General features: G+C 44.2%; 2 protein-coding genes across 2 annotated transcripts in view; one reads left to right on the top strand and one right to left on the bottom strand.

Annotated features, from left to right (window-relative positions):
• Positions 1–15858, top strand: part of B3GNTL1 (UDP-GlcNAc:betaGal beta-1,3-N-acetylglucosaminyltransferase like 1) — a 240150-nt gene that overhangs the window by 168447 nt on the left and 55845 nt on the right. The window lies entirely within an intron of this gene.
• On the bottom strand, positions 10693–15633 carry LOC134394730 (lysozyme C-1-like). Its single transcript, XM_063120414.1, has 4 exons — positions 15399–15633; positions 14331–14492; positions 12142–12220; positions 10693–11021 (listed from the first exon to the last, which is right to left on the bottom strand). The coding sequence occupies exons 1-4, from the start codon at positions 15532–15534 to the stop codon at positions 10955–10957; spliced, it is 444 nt and encodes a 147-aa protein (XP_062976484.1). The 5' UTR covers positions 15535–15633; the 3' UTR covers positions 10693–10954.

Below are 15858 nucleotides of genomic sequence, written 5' to 3'. Positions count from 1 at the left end.
CGAGTTTGAGGTTTCTAACGTGCAAATTGACGTAGTTGTAGAATGGGACTTGATTTGGGGTGCCAAAAATCAGGGGATGATGGGATTGCCTTGAGTCTGGGCATCCATGTGGACACATAGATAAGCTGTCCTGGTGCAGAGTTTGAAGTTTCTAACATGCAAATTGACGGAGCTATCCCAAGGGGTCTGAATGGGGTGCCCGATTTTCAAAAATTCCCCAAAAATCAGGGGATGATGGGATTTGCTTGAAACTTGGCGTCCATGTGGACACGTGGATAAGCTATCATGGTGCCGAGTTTGAGGTTTCTAACGTGCAAATTGACGGAGCTATCGAAAGGGGTGTGAATTAGGGTTATGGGTGGTGCGTTAGAGGTTAGAGCCGCGCCAAAAATCAGGGGATGATGGGACTGCCTTGAGTCTGGGCGTCCATGTGGACACATGGATAAGCTGTCCTGGTGCCGAGTTTGAGGTTTCTAACATGCAAATTGACGGAGCTATCCCAAGGGGTGTGAATGGGGTGCCCGATTTTCAAAAATTTGCCAAAAATCAGGGGATGATGGGATTTGCTTGAAACTTGGCGTCCATGTGGACACATGGATAAGCTATCATGGTGCCGAGTTTGAGGTTTCTAACGTGCAAATTGACAGAGCTATCGAAAGGGGTGTGATGGGTGGTGCGTTAGAGGTTAGAGCCACGCCAAAAATCAGGGGATGATGGGATTGCCTTGAGTCTGGGCATCCATGTGGACACATGGATAAGCTTTCATGGTGCCAAGTTTGAGGTTTCTAACATGCAAATTGACAGAGCTATCCCAAGGGGTGTGAATGGGGTGCCCGATTTTCAAAAATTCCCCAAAAATCAGGGGATGATGGGATTTGCTTGAAACTTGGCGTGCGTGTGTATACGTCCATGAGGTGTCATGGTGCCAAACGTGAGGTTTCTAACTTGAACAGAAAAAAAGTTGTATACTTTTTTAGCTTTCAATGCAACCCTATGGGGGGGGGAAAACGGAGCTCCGGAGCTCCGAGCGGAGCGGAGCGGAAGTGGGCGGAGCGGGGGCGGGGCGAAGTGGGCCGCTCCCTAAATGGCGGATCTCTAAGTGAAGCGGAGCGGGGGGTCCGTGCACACCCCTAGAAAGAACTCTACCATGAGTCCAAATTCTTAAATAAGGTGGTTATATTGTCAGGAATCAGTTTGACCAACAAACAGGAAATCACCAACATAATGCGCAATGGAAGCAGAGACTGTCCTCCAACTAATAGCCCATTCCAGGTTCATGCTGCAACCCCACTGGGGGCAGATTATCCATATAGACCCTGGTATTCGAACAAGAAATCTAGCAAGCTGGATTTGCAGATGGCAGTATTTCATCTTTATGTTACATTTGCTAAGCTGTGACTTATGCCACATCATTGGCCATGCTAACTGTGCAGTCTCAGGAGATGTATTTAAGCCACACAATTGGTCAGGGATGAAATCATTCACTTCTCTCATGGATAGAACTTGATGCTTCATTTGTGATCTCTGTTCGATCAGCACAAAACAGGAATTGCACAAATTGAGCAATGATCAAAAGTGAAATTTGCACAAATTTCCTCCATAGCTTGATTTAGCTTGCAGGACAAATTTGTACAAAATATGAAATTTGTGCAAATTAAGAAATTTGCACAAAATCAAACTGGGAATGCTGTACAAAGCAAACACATGTCCAGAAATTTGCAAACATTTATGGCAGACATGTACTTGTGCTCATATTTTATACAGGCCATGTTTACATATTTTGCCAGCAAAAACAAAATTCTCATACATCCCTAGATAGAATAGGTGGGCCAAAATAAGCCTGCTGTTAGTATGTTTACCAAAATAAGGCCTTGCAAGGGTCATACATAGAGCTAAAACTCTGGCTGATGATGATTCCAGGCCAACCCAAGAGTTTAGAGCAGCCCTCATCCAAAAAGTCTCCTCATAACAAAGCCATGCCAGGCCTGAGAACTCTGTGAACATGTGCTGGTAATGTTCAGGTACTTATAGGTAGATGCCTCCCCACTATAGTTGTCCCTGGAGCACTAACCCTATGTAGGTGGTGAATTCTGATAGTCATTTGGCCTAATCCCAGTCACCCATCCTTTACTTAGCCTTCTTCTAATCCTTTGTTTCTCCTCTGTCCTGACCTTTAATAGGTAAAACAATTGCCAAAATAGAGAGGGAAGTACTCACCATATCCTATAGTATCCCCATGGGGGGGGGGGGGACTGATAATCCCTATAATTTTGTGTACTTGGGCTTCTTTATGGTGGCTGGGCAGAGGATTGTGCACCGCACTGAGCAAGCATGGTGGCCTATGGACTGCATTCTGGAGGGCTGAGCCAGCAAGAAATTGCTAAGCTTCAAGCTCAAAATGGATGCTGCTGGTATCTCTAGGCTGTGTAGGTTCTGCATTTTGAGAAATAGATATCTTTGCTTTTGGTTTCACAAGGAAAGTCTTGTGGCCATTGTATGTTCCTCCAGAGCCCTATTAATTTGGGAACAGTTTTCTTTATATCTTGCTTCAACAAAGTTTGTTTCTTCATTTTTGGGGAAATAAGAAGAGGATGATGTGATATTCCTAGATAAATCTATTGCATCCCACAGACTGTTCAGGTGGGATGAAGTATGGTTTGTACTCATTAAAAAAGAAAAAGAAAAGAGAGTTCATCTTTGATCCTAGTGTGGAAATTACAGCAGATTCAAATGAGAGTGGGTTTTGTTCTGGATGGAGAAAAGACATCAAAAAGGCAGAATCAAAGCTTGCAATTACAAGGAGGTCACTTTCATAGATCTATTTGTGCTTGAATAGACCTCAAAAAGTCTAAATATAAGCTGTGTTTGGGCATTCAATAAAGCAACATTGTGAGGAGGGGAAGCACTCCAGCCCCATCTTTCTCTGTGGTTGCAGTTGTCGTGCTGAATGAGTGGAAGGTGACTGTATGAAGCAGAGGTCCTCTTCTATCTTTGAGGGCTGTCTCCACAATATGGAACACTGAATAATCAGTCTTCTGGACTGAGTGGAGAGTCCTAATGGATAAAGGAGGTTCTCCACTTCAGAGTGACAACAGAGGGGTTGGGGCTCTTGCTCTCCCCTGGCCTTATAGGCCCCTTCCAACTCTACTATTCTATGAATTTCCCCTCCTTGCATATTTAAACAAGATGCTTTATTGAACATATGGATTGGGCTGCAGTTGTACATACAAGCCAGTTTGTGGGTAAAGAAAATGAAATAAATATCATTAGACTGGTGGATGTTGCTATCTCCAGCAGTATCTCAGTAGCAGAACACCTGTTTTGTATGGAGTAGGTTCCAGGGTCATCCTAAGGCATCTCCAGTTACAGCTGGAAAAACTCCCACCTGAAACCCTGGAGAACCCATTGCTGCCAGTCAGTAATGACAATACTGGGCTACATGGACCAAGAGTCTGACTCAGTATAAGGCAGCTTCCTATGTTTCTTAACCCATAAACTGTCACAAATTCCTGCCTAAAGTTTCTCTTGCTTTAGAAGAGAGGTGCTGGACCTTTTTCGGCCTAAGGACTGAACTCCATTTTGGAGAAGCTCTTGTGAGGGGGATGCATTCCAGTGGTGGGCAGGGCCAATGCCAAAAGGGGTGGAATATAATTACCAATATCTTTTAATTTAAAGTTCTTATTGCCAGTAACTAAGCTTTAGGGAAGGCATTTCAACCTTTCAGAATGGGGAAAAAGACTTGCCTCATTCTGGGAAATCACCAAATAACCAGTGGCCAGAGGAAATGGGGTAGGGTCAGGAGAAGATATCATGGCCATCTGGAGAACTCAAGGAGGCTGGATTGGGACTGTAGGTGGGCTGGATTCCACCACCACCCCAGACTAGGTTCTGCATTCCTGTTTAGGTGAACTCCTAATTTTGAAAGTTCTGATCCTCTCATCACTCCTGTCCAAAATGAGTGGCTGAGAGGACAGAATGGGAGCAAAAGCCATGGCTTTTCCAAAGGATAACAGTTTCCATTGCCACAACCTGGTTTTACAGGAACTGCAGCAAAACTCTTATCCACACATGTCAACTGGTGATCACCATTCCCATCCACCAAAGCTTCTTTAAGTAATGCTACATCGTGCTTTATAAGCCTTGGGGGACTTTATCATATGCAATGTTCACAGAAACTCATGCTAGAATATATTTGTTAAGTCTTTAAGGCAGGGATGTATAACCTTTGGGCCATGGGCCTAATGTGGCTCACAGAGCATCCTAATCCAGCCTGAGCAGCCTCCTGAGGTTTTTGTTAGAGTGCACTTACCTGGGAGTAAATCTTTCTGAAACTGCTGAGAATTACTTCCAAGTAGATACGCTCAGAATTTGTTTTTCTGGTCCATCATGCTGTCCTCAACATAATAAAAATGTGAGACATTTAGTACAAATGAACATTGTACTATTAATGTTGATTATTGAAATCTTATATAACCAGCTTTGCAGAGCTACCCTGGCAAAAAGCTGTACGGCAATGTTTTAAATAAATATCTAAATAAAGCACAGTTCTTAAATAGTCTGCAAGAAGTTTTTTCCCCCACTGTCATTTTAAGAGTGGGACGGACTTCAGTCTGGGTTAACTGTGGAGTCCTCTCCATTTTATCTTCACAACAAAAGCCCTGAGCAGTAGGGGTGTGAGCTTCCGCTCCAGAAAGATCTGGTAACTGTGAACATCTGCAGAACATTCAATCTTCCAGAGTGGAGATTGGCCACTTCTAAACCCATTGATTAATTTCAGAGTGGAGACATGCCCAATCGGTGTTTCTAATGTCTCTGAAATTATTCAATCATTTAGTGTGTGTGCGGTGTGTCTAATTGAAAACCTCTCAATAAGGAACATGGGATGATGGGATGGGGAAGTTTTGATAATTGACATCTTTGGCTAACCAATTAGGAATTGCCACAGTGCTGTCCGTGTCCATGTTCTCCTTCAATTGCAGTGTTCAGGGGAGGGAATGCCAATCATTTTTCCACACTCAATGGGGTTCTCGGTCTGGTAGCATTCATTTTGGTCAGAGAGAGAGAGAGAGAGAGAGAGAGACAGACTTTGATGGAAAGGAGGCAATGGCATCCACACACTGATGACCTTCCACTCCAAATCCCTGGATGGAAAAATGCACAGGAAGAACTTCCTTAGAATGTTATCTTAGTCCAATACTGGTAAAGAAGCAGCCAAAGATTAAAAAGGCAAAGGTAATTTAGAAAGTTGGGGTGGGTGGAAGTAACCTGAACCCAGTGCTTCATCCTGGTTATAGAGTGTGGAATGTGAGCTGGAAAAGCTGAAGTTCAGTCCCCTCTCTTATTTCTGCATCTCCTGGATCTATTCATCCTGCAATGATTTTAGGAATATTGATGAAGATCACCTCTGAGCATACACAGATTACCTCAATTCCCACTGAGGAGAAGAGATTTCCTCCTCAGTAGCAATTACACACAGACAGACAGTTTTTTTGTTGAAGGTACTGGCAATTGTAGTGCTAGTTCAGTTCCTGTGGTGGCAGGGGACCCTATACTCTCTCTCTCTCTCTCTCTCTCTCTCTCTGTGTGTGTGTGTGTGTGTATGGGAAGTGCATACAAGCAAATCCCAAGCTCATGAGAGTTCTCCAAATCCCACCTCATGTGTCTATATTAGATTGTGATCGTTTGATTATTTTCTCCCTATGAAAATCTATGAATATTTTCATGTGTAGTTTTCCAAATGAATTTTCCTCATGAATCGTTTCAACTATGGCTGGTCATGAACAAGCAGGAGCAATTGGGTGTGCTGGCTCCCATGCACCTGATTGCTCCTGGTGCACCCAGGCAGAGCTTAACAACCCAGGGATGCCCTGTCTCTGTGTTGATGATCATGAAGTCTGAACCAGATATACTGGGTTGCTGGAGGAGAAACAATCCAGAATTGTAACCCAACAAATCATGTACCTTCAAAAAATCATGGGTTTGAGCAGGAGCGATTGGGCGGGTGGGTGGTGAGAGCAACAGCCTTGTTTGCTTCTACTAATTCATGACTACCCATGGTTTAAACAACCATTGGTAGTTGTGACATGTGAACTGGGTCTGACTTCAGGCAGTGGATGACATGGTTGCAAGCATTTGCACTGAGCAGCTAGACTGCTGACCGGTACATTCCACAAAGACCATATAACTGGTCTTAAAGGAATTGCACTGGCTGCCTAAATGCTTCCGGTCAGAATTCAAGGTGTTTGGCATTGACATTTAAAGCCCTAAATGGCTTGGGACCTCAATACTTGAGGGAGTGCCTCTCCCTATATATGCCTGCCCGAGACTTGAGATCTGTTGGAGGAGCCCTTCTCCATGTCCCACCAGCACAAGACATACACTATGATGGGACAATGGGAGAAAGGCTTTTTCTGTTGTGGTACCCCTCTCCTTGGAGGCCTGATTGGTGCCAGCGCTGGTTTCGTTTGATGCCAAGTTAAGACGACATGGCTTTTTAATAAAGCCTTTGATGGCAAATTCACCAACCTTGTACATAAAACCATCTAAAAACATCTTAACAGTGTGAACTGCTGAGGGATTTTACTATATTTATTTGCCACAAATAAATAATACATAAAATGAAATTAAAGGCAGACATGATCTATACAGAGCATCTAGAAGGCCAGAGCAAGTATAAAGTTGCTTGCTGCCAGAAAGATGTTAGTGTGATGTCAGGTAAGCCCACCTGGGGGTGTATTTGAAAGACAGAGCACTACTAACTGAAAAGATCCCCTTCGGTCACCACCTGCCTGTACTGTTAAAGTAGGGAGAAATTCAGAAGGATTTCTGTGGAAGATCTCAATATTTAGGCAGGTTCCTGTGGAAGAAGTACATGGATGCCAGTGTGGTGTAGTGGCTAAAGTGTCAGACTGGGAGTTGGGAGATTCAGGTTCTAGTCTCTACTCAGCCATGGAAACCCACTGGGTGACTTTGAGCCAGTCACAGACCCTCAGCCCAGCCTACCTCACAGGGTTGTTGTTGTGAGGATAAAATGGAGAGGAGGATTATATATGCCACCTTGGGTTCCTTGGAGGAAAAAAGGTGGGATATAAATGCAATAATAAAATAAAAATAAAATAAATGCTAGGCCACATTTGTCAGGTATGGTCATTTTATGCTCCTGCTTGCTAGGTTAAACCAAGAGCAGCAGGGTATGTGCAGAGGTAGAAAGAGATGAAAAATTTACAATGAATCAGACTTGATGTCGTTTATAATTATTATTATTATTTAGCACATTTACATCATGGCCTTTCATCCATCTCTGTGTACAGACAAGTCACGTAGTCGACATGTAGTATGACTGCAAGTGTGTAAACCTTTTATACTGTCATAAATTTGGAACACCTTAAAAAGAATTCCGGTTGAAAAGTGTTCTACAAAAAATTTGGGACAGGAGGATGAGCAGTATTCTAGCTTGTAGAGGTTTGTTGTTTTCCACCCCCAAGTTAGTCTTGCTTGTTCTTGCTCCCAAATGGGAGCATCGTCCCTCCTCCCAAAAAGACACTTTTTGAAGCGTGCACCCCAATGGACACTTTTCTCCCATAGGCTAAAGCATGAAAATGCACTCTGTGTGTGTGTGTGTGTGTGTGTGTGTGTATTAGGAGAGGTATTTCAATTGTTTAGAATGGGGAAAAAGTCATTCCAAACCTGGGAAAGAACCAAATAATAAGGATGAGTAAAGAAAAGGGGTGAGGAAGGGTCTAGGGGAAGAGTTGTCTCATTGGTTGTCTTCTGCAGCATGTTAACATTGTACCTAGCGAAAGGTCTCAGATGACATTTTCAATGGATGAACAGATTGGATTCTTCAACTTCCTTCAGTTTCAAAATGGTTCTTCAAAGCCTGAATTCCCAGGAAAAGTTGCATGTGGTGACATGAACAATCTAATGTAATTTCTTGGAAATGCACCATTGTTGATGCTAATAAATTCAGTCTGAGGAGCAGCATCTTCAGAGGGGAGTCAGGTAGATCTATCTGTGGACCCTTACCATCCCCTTTGCAAAAGTAAGAAGGAATGTTGTATGAGTCCATCCCAGACTCAAAGGGCTCTGTGTTTGACTCAACATGGTGTGCACTTTTCAATTTGTTTGTTTATTTATTCATTTATTTCATTTCATTTCTATAGCGGCCAGTCGCTGAAGCTCTCTGGGTGGTTCACAAAAATTAAAACTATAAGTACAGCATAAAATATAACATTAAAGCTTAAAACCACCCCAGGAACTGTGGCAAAAATGGAGTGTGTGGGAATGAAAACTGGTCAATGTTTCATAGCCAGTTAAACATACTTTGAGAAGTGTTGTATTTAGGGTTGGTGTGATAAGCTCAAGAAAAGGAAATTATCTGAGGCGGTGTCCTGCCCACTCTAGCTGGCTGAAATCGGGCAGAGTGGAGGCAGATAATGGCAGGACTGCGAAAGCAGGGAAGCTGAAAGAGCAGGAAAGAAACAGCTTTAAACCCCAGAGAATGTGGAGGAAAGAAAAGAGAAGGAAAAGGACTGATAGAAGAGAGCGAGGAAGTCTCAAAGGAACAATTGGACTCCCTGTAATAATTCACTGTGTAAGTTATTATTATTATTATTTATTTATATAGCACCATCGATGTACATGGTGCTGCACAGACCACACAGTAAATAGCAAGACCCTGCTGCATAGGCTTACAATCTAATAAGTGGGAGGACTTGTCTGGAGATGGATGAACTCACCCATGTCTAGCTTCGTCAGTTGCTTGTTGAGCTGCCCCCCCCACTTGCCTCCCCCCAATATATCAAAGCACAGTGAGAGCTTCTCGGTGGCTCAGCAAGCAGCCAATAAGGCCACAGGGAGCAGTCTGCCCTTGTTGCAAGCTGCTACTTTGCGTAAGGTGACCATATGAAAAGGATGCATACCAGGAAAAGAAAGTAGGTGTTATGGAGCTCTCTGATTCAGTAAAATGTATGGCATCCCTAATATAATGCTGTTTTATATGCCACCCACCCACAACTAATGTACACCTTTTTTTCCTTAATATGCTTTTTTATTATTACTCAGGGACTTGCATCACAAAATTCTGATGTGTGAATACCAAACATTCACTGCATTCCAGTTCATATACTGATTTGAGATGTGTGAATTTGATAAATTGTTGTGCAGGTGCACACAATTGCAAGTCCACCTGACCACTATGTAGCTCCACAGAGACAATATCCTTGTCAGTTTCATAATCTCACATTTTCATTTAGCCCAGCAGAGCCTATACCCTACTTGTCAAAGAACTTGTCAATTTCATCCTTCACAATTCCATCCTTCAGGGGTCGGGAAACAAAGCCCTATGAAGAGAGACTGAAAGAACTGGGCATGTGTAGCCTGGAGAAGAGAAGATTGAGGGGAGACATGATAGCACTCTTCAGATACTTAAAAGGTTGTCACACAGAGGAGGGCCAGAATCTCTTCTCGATCCTCCCAGAGTGCAGGACACAGAATAATGCGCTCAAGTTACAGGAAGCCAGATTCCAGCTGGACATCAGGAAAAACTTCCTGACTGTTAGAACAGTACGACAATGGAACCAGTTACCTAGGGAGGTTGTGGGCTCTCCCACACTAGAGGCATTCAAGAGGCAGCTGGACAACCATCTGTCAGGGATGCTTTAGAGTGGATTCCTGCATTGAGCACAGGGTTGGACTCGATGGCCTTATAGGCCCCTTCCAATTCTACTATTCTATGATTCTATGAATTATGGAATAGGGCTCTACTGGGCTAAGTGAAGAAGTGTGTGAAGAGGAAGACAACACAATAACCAGTGGTGGGTGAATAGTCAATTCCATGGTTGATTATTGAGGGGGTACTCCCCACACAACATGATTATAATCAACCATGGTGTGGATTAAGGACAGCATCAAGTTGACTATTAATCAATGATGTCTTTGATTGATACATCCCCTGCCTTCTATGCCCCCTTAATCCTCCTGCTGGTAGCCCATCAGCCATTGCAAGTTATTCTGGCTGGACTAGACCAGCAGCCTCTGCTTTGGTCACTCTTACCAGAAGACTCTGTAGTCACTGAAAATAACCAACTGTGTGTGACCAAATAGTCCATGGTGCCTGACACATGACACGATAACCAACAATTGTTCAAATAATCAACTGTGTACAGCGTTGGTTATTCACATTGGTTATTTCAGCCAAAAGACCAACCGTAGTGTGAAAAACTCCCAACAGATGACACAATAACCAACCCTTGACCAATTAACCCACTGTTCATTATCATGTTCTCTAAACCTAGTTGATGAAACTGACAAAGATATTGACAAGATGGGAATATGCGTCTGTGGGGCTACACTGGTGATCTTGCACAAATGCACATGATCACACAATTAAAACCAAAACCAAAACCCTACGACACCATTAGTGCAAATTTCAAGATCCCCAAATAATTTGGGGAGTGGGTCAAATAGCAGAACCTGAAAGAATGTTAATGTTTTTGTGAACCGCCCAGAGAGCTCCAGCTATTGGGCGGTATACTGGAGGCCACTGCACAGGCACTGAGGTGTGGCATGACATCTTTAAAGTCACAGAGGAGTTAGACAAGGGTGTCAAGCATGAGTGTAGCATACTCCTCCTCCTCTTGCTTGTTTCTTCTCCCATTCACCCATCAACACAGAAACTGAGATTTGATGGTGCTCAATTTATTCAATTTATTAAACATCTTCAAAGAGAAAGGCTCACAATCTCAGCCAAGCTCAATCCCACTTTCCCACCCAGACACATTTCTAATCCCCCCTTGATTTCATTTATCTGCAAAGAAGGCCATTCTGCCAACCATATTGGGCCACAAAATGCAAATACCTGAATAGAAAAGACAAGCTCAATGCTGATTGTACAGGGAAAGGTATCAGAGTGAAGCAAAAGAGAAATGCTGGATTTTATTTTGGACTATGGAATTCAGAGGTTGCAGCCACGGGTATATTGTGAGACGTCTTTTCCCTTGCAGTGGTTCCTCCAAGCTACCCTAAAAGTCAGAATGAGAGTAATTAAAATAAAAGAAGAAGAAAAAGGTCACACTGTCCCTTTGTATGTCTCCCTGAGAACATTGTCTATAGGGGACTCATAAATTGAGTAAATTAATAAATAAATTTGAGAGCTACAGGTGAGATAGGTCCCTTCAAGATGTTCCCAGTATAGACATCAACTAGTAGCTACTCATGGCATCCTTCCTGTTCATTGTGTTTCCTGTCTACAGCAGATGAAGCACAGAATGAAATGGCCTCCTGCTCACTCCACCACCATCACCCTACAGTGGCTCTTTCTTCATGTAAGGGCCTTCAGGAAGGGAGGGGGGATGATCCTGGACTTACCTGCTCCCGGGATCATCTCTGGCTGTCTATACAGAAGCGTGACATCCCAGAAGGGAAGAGGGATGTCACGGCCAACTTTTTTGTAAAAAAAAAGACAGCGCTGGAGCGCACTTGCACTCAAGTGAAAAAGTACGTTAAAAAAAGGCCCGACCCTGCTTCCCACCCCCAATGTCCCTGGACTCCCCCCGGCCCTGCCCCTTCCCTCTGCTGACCGATGCTACTCACGGGGATGGGGGAAGAGGCTGTGACGGGCACCCACATCGGGGGTGGGGTGGGGGAGCGGGAGGGTCTTTTATAAAAAACTTTCCTTTGTCTCTCGAGCACTTGTGCACTCTTTTCTGATAAAACAAAATGGCGGGCATGACATCCTCTTCCTCCCGGGATGTCGTGCGCCGCATGTTGACACAGGGCGACAATCCCGGAAGTAGGTAAGTCTGGGATTGCCCCCACTCCAGCCCTCTACACCCGTAGGTATAGACATGCCCTGAGACACTCCTTTCTTTCCTGCATTCCAGCTGCCAAACCATATCCTGAACTTCCCAGATAGACAGATATTACCATCTCTTGGTAGCCATCAGCCATCCAAGACTAACATTGCACTTTCAAGAAAACATCTATTAGTCATTGGTACTCGTTGAGGAAGCATCTTCAGTTACCAGCTATTCAACAGCCTAGAGGATGTTCATCTCTCTATCCTCATTGGCCACAACCATGAAAAGTTCAGCTGTTATTGGGTCTTGCAAGTGGAAAGATGTTAACAAGAGATGGACTCACCAGGCATCCATCCCTTGGGGGTCACGGACCACTTTCTTAACACACTCAATATCATCTGTGATGTCGTCAGTTGTGAAAGCTGCTGAAAGATTTATCAGAAAACAAAGGAGGTTATCATGGATTGCTTGAATGGTTATTTCAAGCCACTGGGGTAGTGGTAAATGCTGAAGTGCAGGTGCTTGTCATGACAATCGTCAGACCCACACCCTTAAGGAAAGTCCAACAAGGCAGTTAGCTGTGCTGATCCATATCAACAAACAACCAGTTGTAGCAGTTGTCTTATCCATCACAGAAGATCTTTTGTAAAGGAAATGTGTCTCAACTGCCCATTCAAGGCCAAGGCACCTGAAAATGCTGAGCTCACAACTGCATATTGTTGCTAGAGAAATCCATCCTACCACCCCCACCAGCTACTATGAGGACTGCAGCTAAGCTCGGGGGGGGGGGGGGAGCAGCAAAGCCTGAGTGGGTGGCGGATGATGTCATCTTCCCTGTCAATCAAAAGGTCCTGGCACTTCAAGACTGGGTGTCCCACTGCTTACAGCCCTGTGAGGCAAACACCCCATAACATCAACAGCACATTGACCAAGAGCACATAGAAAGAGTCAAACAAGGCAGGAAGCTGTGTTGACCCATTTCAACAAACCAATTGTAGCAGTTTTCATCTCCATCACGAGAAAGTGTTTTGTAATAGTAATGTGTCTCAACTGCACATTCAGTGCCAAGGCACTCTAAATTCATTTGCTTGACAACAGGGAGAGGTCACAAGTATATGTTGTTGTTGGGAAAATCCATCCTCCTTGCCCGCCCCCAGCTGCTGGGAGGATTGCAGCTAAGCTCAGAGGGAAGAGAGACACCTGAGGGGGGGTGTCCCTCAGGTGTCCCTCATAGCTAGTACATAGCTATGTACTAGCTATCATAGCTGTGTATAAAGGGTGTGCCAGGTGTGCCAAGTGTGCCCAGGCACACCATAATGTTTCAAGCAATAAGTGCTGAATTGAGGGGGGCATTTAGTAGGGATCCAAAGGGGCCTCCAGACGCAGTGGGAACAGTCCTCCGGCTGCCCTCTGACAGCAATGCCACTGCAGTGAAGAACTGCTACCTCTTAGAGAGCACTGGTGCTCCTGACAGAAGGAGTGAAAAGGAATCGCTCTGGACACTAAGGAATCCCCTTGGACACTAAGCCACTGCTGGAGCGGCTGCACAGATCAACTGGTTAAGTCTTTGAGAGAAGGGAGAGGAGGAAGGCCATGCACAGGCAATGCTCTCCTACCCTTTTAAACCTTTTAAAGCTCAACTAAAAACTTTTCTTTTTCCTAAAGCTTTTAAAACTTGATGTTGTGCAGACTTCTACTGTTACTTTCTACTGTTAGTTTTTCCCTACCCTGTGCCTGCTTACCCTTCCCTGTACCTGTTGGCATTCTCTTCCCCTCCTTATTGTTTTACTATGATTTTATTAGATTGTAAGCCTATGCGGCAGAGTCTTGCTATTTACTGTTTTACTCTGTACAGCACCATGTACATTGATGGTGCTATATAAATAAATAATAATAATAATAATAATAATAATACCTCAGCCCCAGAACTGGATTTGCAGACAGAGAATAGGAAGCCATGGACCATAGCTGTTTAATTAATTTATTTATTACATTTATATACCGCCCCATAGCTGAAGCTCTCTGGGCGGTTTACAGGGGGTTTACTGGGCGGTTAACTACAGGTTAGGTGCAAAGATCCTTGTTTGCCTCTCCAGTAAGCTGCAGATATGGCTTCACTGATTTTGAGAGAAGTTGGGTCTAACTTCCCCTTTGCACTGCCAGCAGCAAGAGCCTCTGTGATAGGTGGTGCATCAGGGACATCAGGCAGAAAGAAGGTTGAGGCTGCTGATGTGGGTAGAGCCAAGGGCTCCCCCAAACTTGGCCTGGCCCTATGGTCCCAAGATCGGAGAACCTACTGCGCTGTGTGGTTCGTGGGCGCAATGAGGGATGCATTGGGGTGAGGGAAGTTGCAATGTAATGATACATTGGAAAGTGGAGGTGCTGAATTGGAAACCAAATTGAGGCACTTAGGATGGTAGCTGGAGGCAAAGGAAATGTAGCCTTCGAACACATCACCTCCAATTTTTTTCGCGGTGGGTGGTGGATTTCACAGGCCTTTGCTAGTCAGCCCCTTTATACCAATTTACTTACCACTGCAGGGCTTTCCACAACCATTGGCAGATGGGCCCTGTCCATTGGAGCACCAATAGTGGCTGTTGATTTGAAAAATCCCATAGTTACGACTGCCGTCTGAGTTAGGTGGCCCCACGGCTGCAGTGTTGTAGTCACTTTCATGTTTGGCCATACAGACCCCTGGAATAGAGTGGGCAGGAAAAGGTTTAGACAGGGTGTGGTGTAGTGTTCAAGTTCATTTTAGGAAAAAAGAAATCCCAGCATTATGAAACAAGATTTTAAAACAAACGTTACATTTTCAGACAAGCAAAAGGATCTAAGTTTAAAACTTGACAATACATAATTTCTCAGTGAAATGAGAGAGGAAAGAATTCTCAAAAGTGCCTGAGTATCTGAAAGCCCAATGGGTTTTGGAAGTCTGATTTCTTTCTTTAGGGACAATCCCAATAAGTGCATTTCTTAGCTTGCTTTCCCCATCCTGATGCTCTCCAGATGTTTTGGACTAGAATTCCCCACAGCCTCAGGCAGAATGAATATTTGGGGGATAATGGGACTTATAGTCCAAAACATCTAGAGGAGCGCCCTCCTCGTTTCACAATTAATATTCCTGGAATTCAACATTCATTGTGCAAAATCCCATATTGCCAAGAGCTGCAGAATTTTGTGGGAAGGTAATGCCCTGAAATGGGATGGAGGGGGGAGTTATATGAGCTTGGGGGCTGTAACTCTTTGAGGCCCACTTACCAGTGACTTACTCTCCTTTAAAAAACACACCATAACATCATACACATTTCAAAAGCCACTGGCTGTGAGTGAGCCAATCCTCAGAGTTATTTAAATCACAATCTAACTCCTCTCTTGCCAAAAAGTGGGGTTGGGGGAGGGGCAGGTTGTGCTGTGGTGCTGATCACCTCTCTTAGTGTGGAGCCTGGTGAAGCACACCACATTGTGCCACATGGTGCCCAGATTGTCTAGTCCTTTTGTAAGAGGATGTGGATCACCTCTGAAAAAGACACACATGCACCCATTTCAGCCCAGCCCTAAAAGCATGGAATTGCAAAGGTGGAGAGAAAGGAGGAAACTCACAGTTGTCCAGGCTGATGCCATGGTATCCATCCATCCCATGCTCTTTCAGATCCTTAGCTAGTTTACATCTTTCAAACTCTTTGGCTTCATTTGCTGCAATAAGAACGGAGAGAAGGGTGAGGACTAGAACCTTCATCACTGCAACTCCCAGGAGGATGGTGTGTGGCTTCTTCCAGGTCCTCAGTTGCTTTTATAGCCACAGTTGTCATCTGTCTAAGTGGCAAATGGAGCATTCATTGTGAAAGAGAATGTGACTGAGACATGTTACAATTCTGTATTGATTCCTCAGCATCAGATAACAGGATTGGGCTCATGTTAAAAAGGGAAGAAGGAAAACACTTAAGCAACTTTAGAAGGAGAGATATGGCTGGATGTCACTCCATATTAATTACACTTCAGCCCAGACCACCAAAAATTTCCCCAGTGGTTTATTTCCTTAAGAGTTTCTTCCTCTTGGTAC

Source organism: Elgaria multicarinata, chromosome 3, assembly GCF_023053635.1.
Source record: "Elgaria multicarinata webbii isolate HBS135686 ecotype San Diego chromosome 3, rElgMul1.1.pri, whole genome shotgun sequence".
Taxonomy (NCBI): Eukaryota; Metazoa; Chordata; class Lepidosauria; order Squamata; family Anguidae; genus Elgaria; species Elgaria multicarinata.
Note: the sequence above shows the minus strand (reverse complement) of the source record. Positions and strands in the feature narration are given on the sequence as shown.

Excerpts from the sequence above, each read along its gene's own strand:
- LOC134394730 (XM_063120414.1), bottom strand. The coding sequence starts at position 15,534 with ATGAAGGTTCTAGTCCTCACCCTTCTCTCCGTTCTTATTGCAGCAAAT. Across the intron at positions 12,221-14,330 it reads TTGTGGAAAGCCCTGCAGTG|CTTTCACAACTGACGACATC; the intron begins GTAAGTAAATTG and ends ATCTTTCAGCAG. Across the intron at positions 11,022-12,141 it reads CCCCAAGGGATGGATGCCTG|GGTAGCTTGGAGGAACCACT; the intron begins GTGAGTCCATCT and ends TCTGACTTTTAG.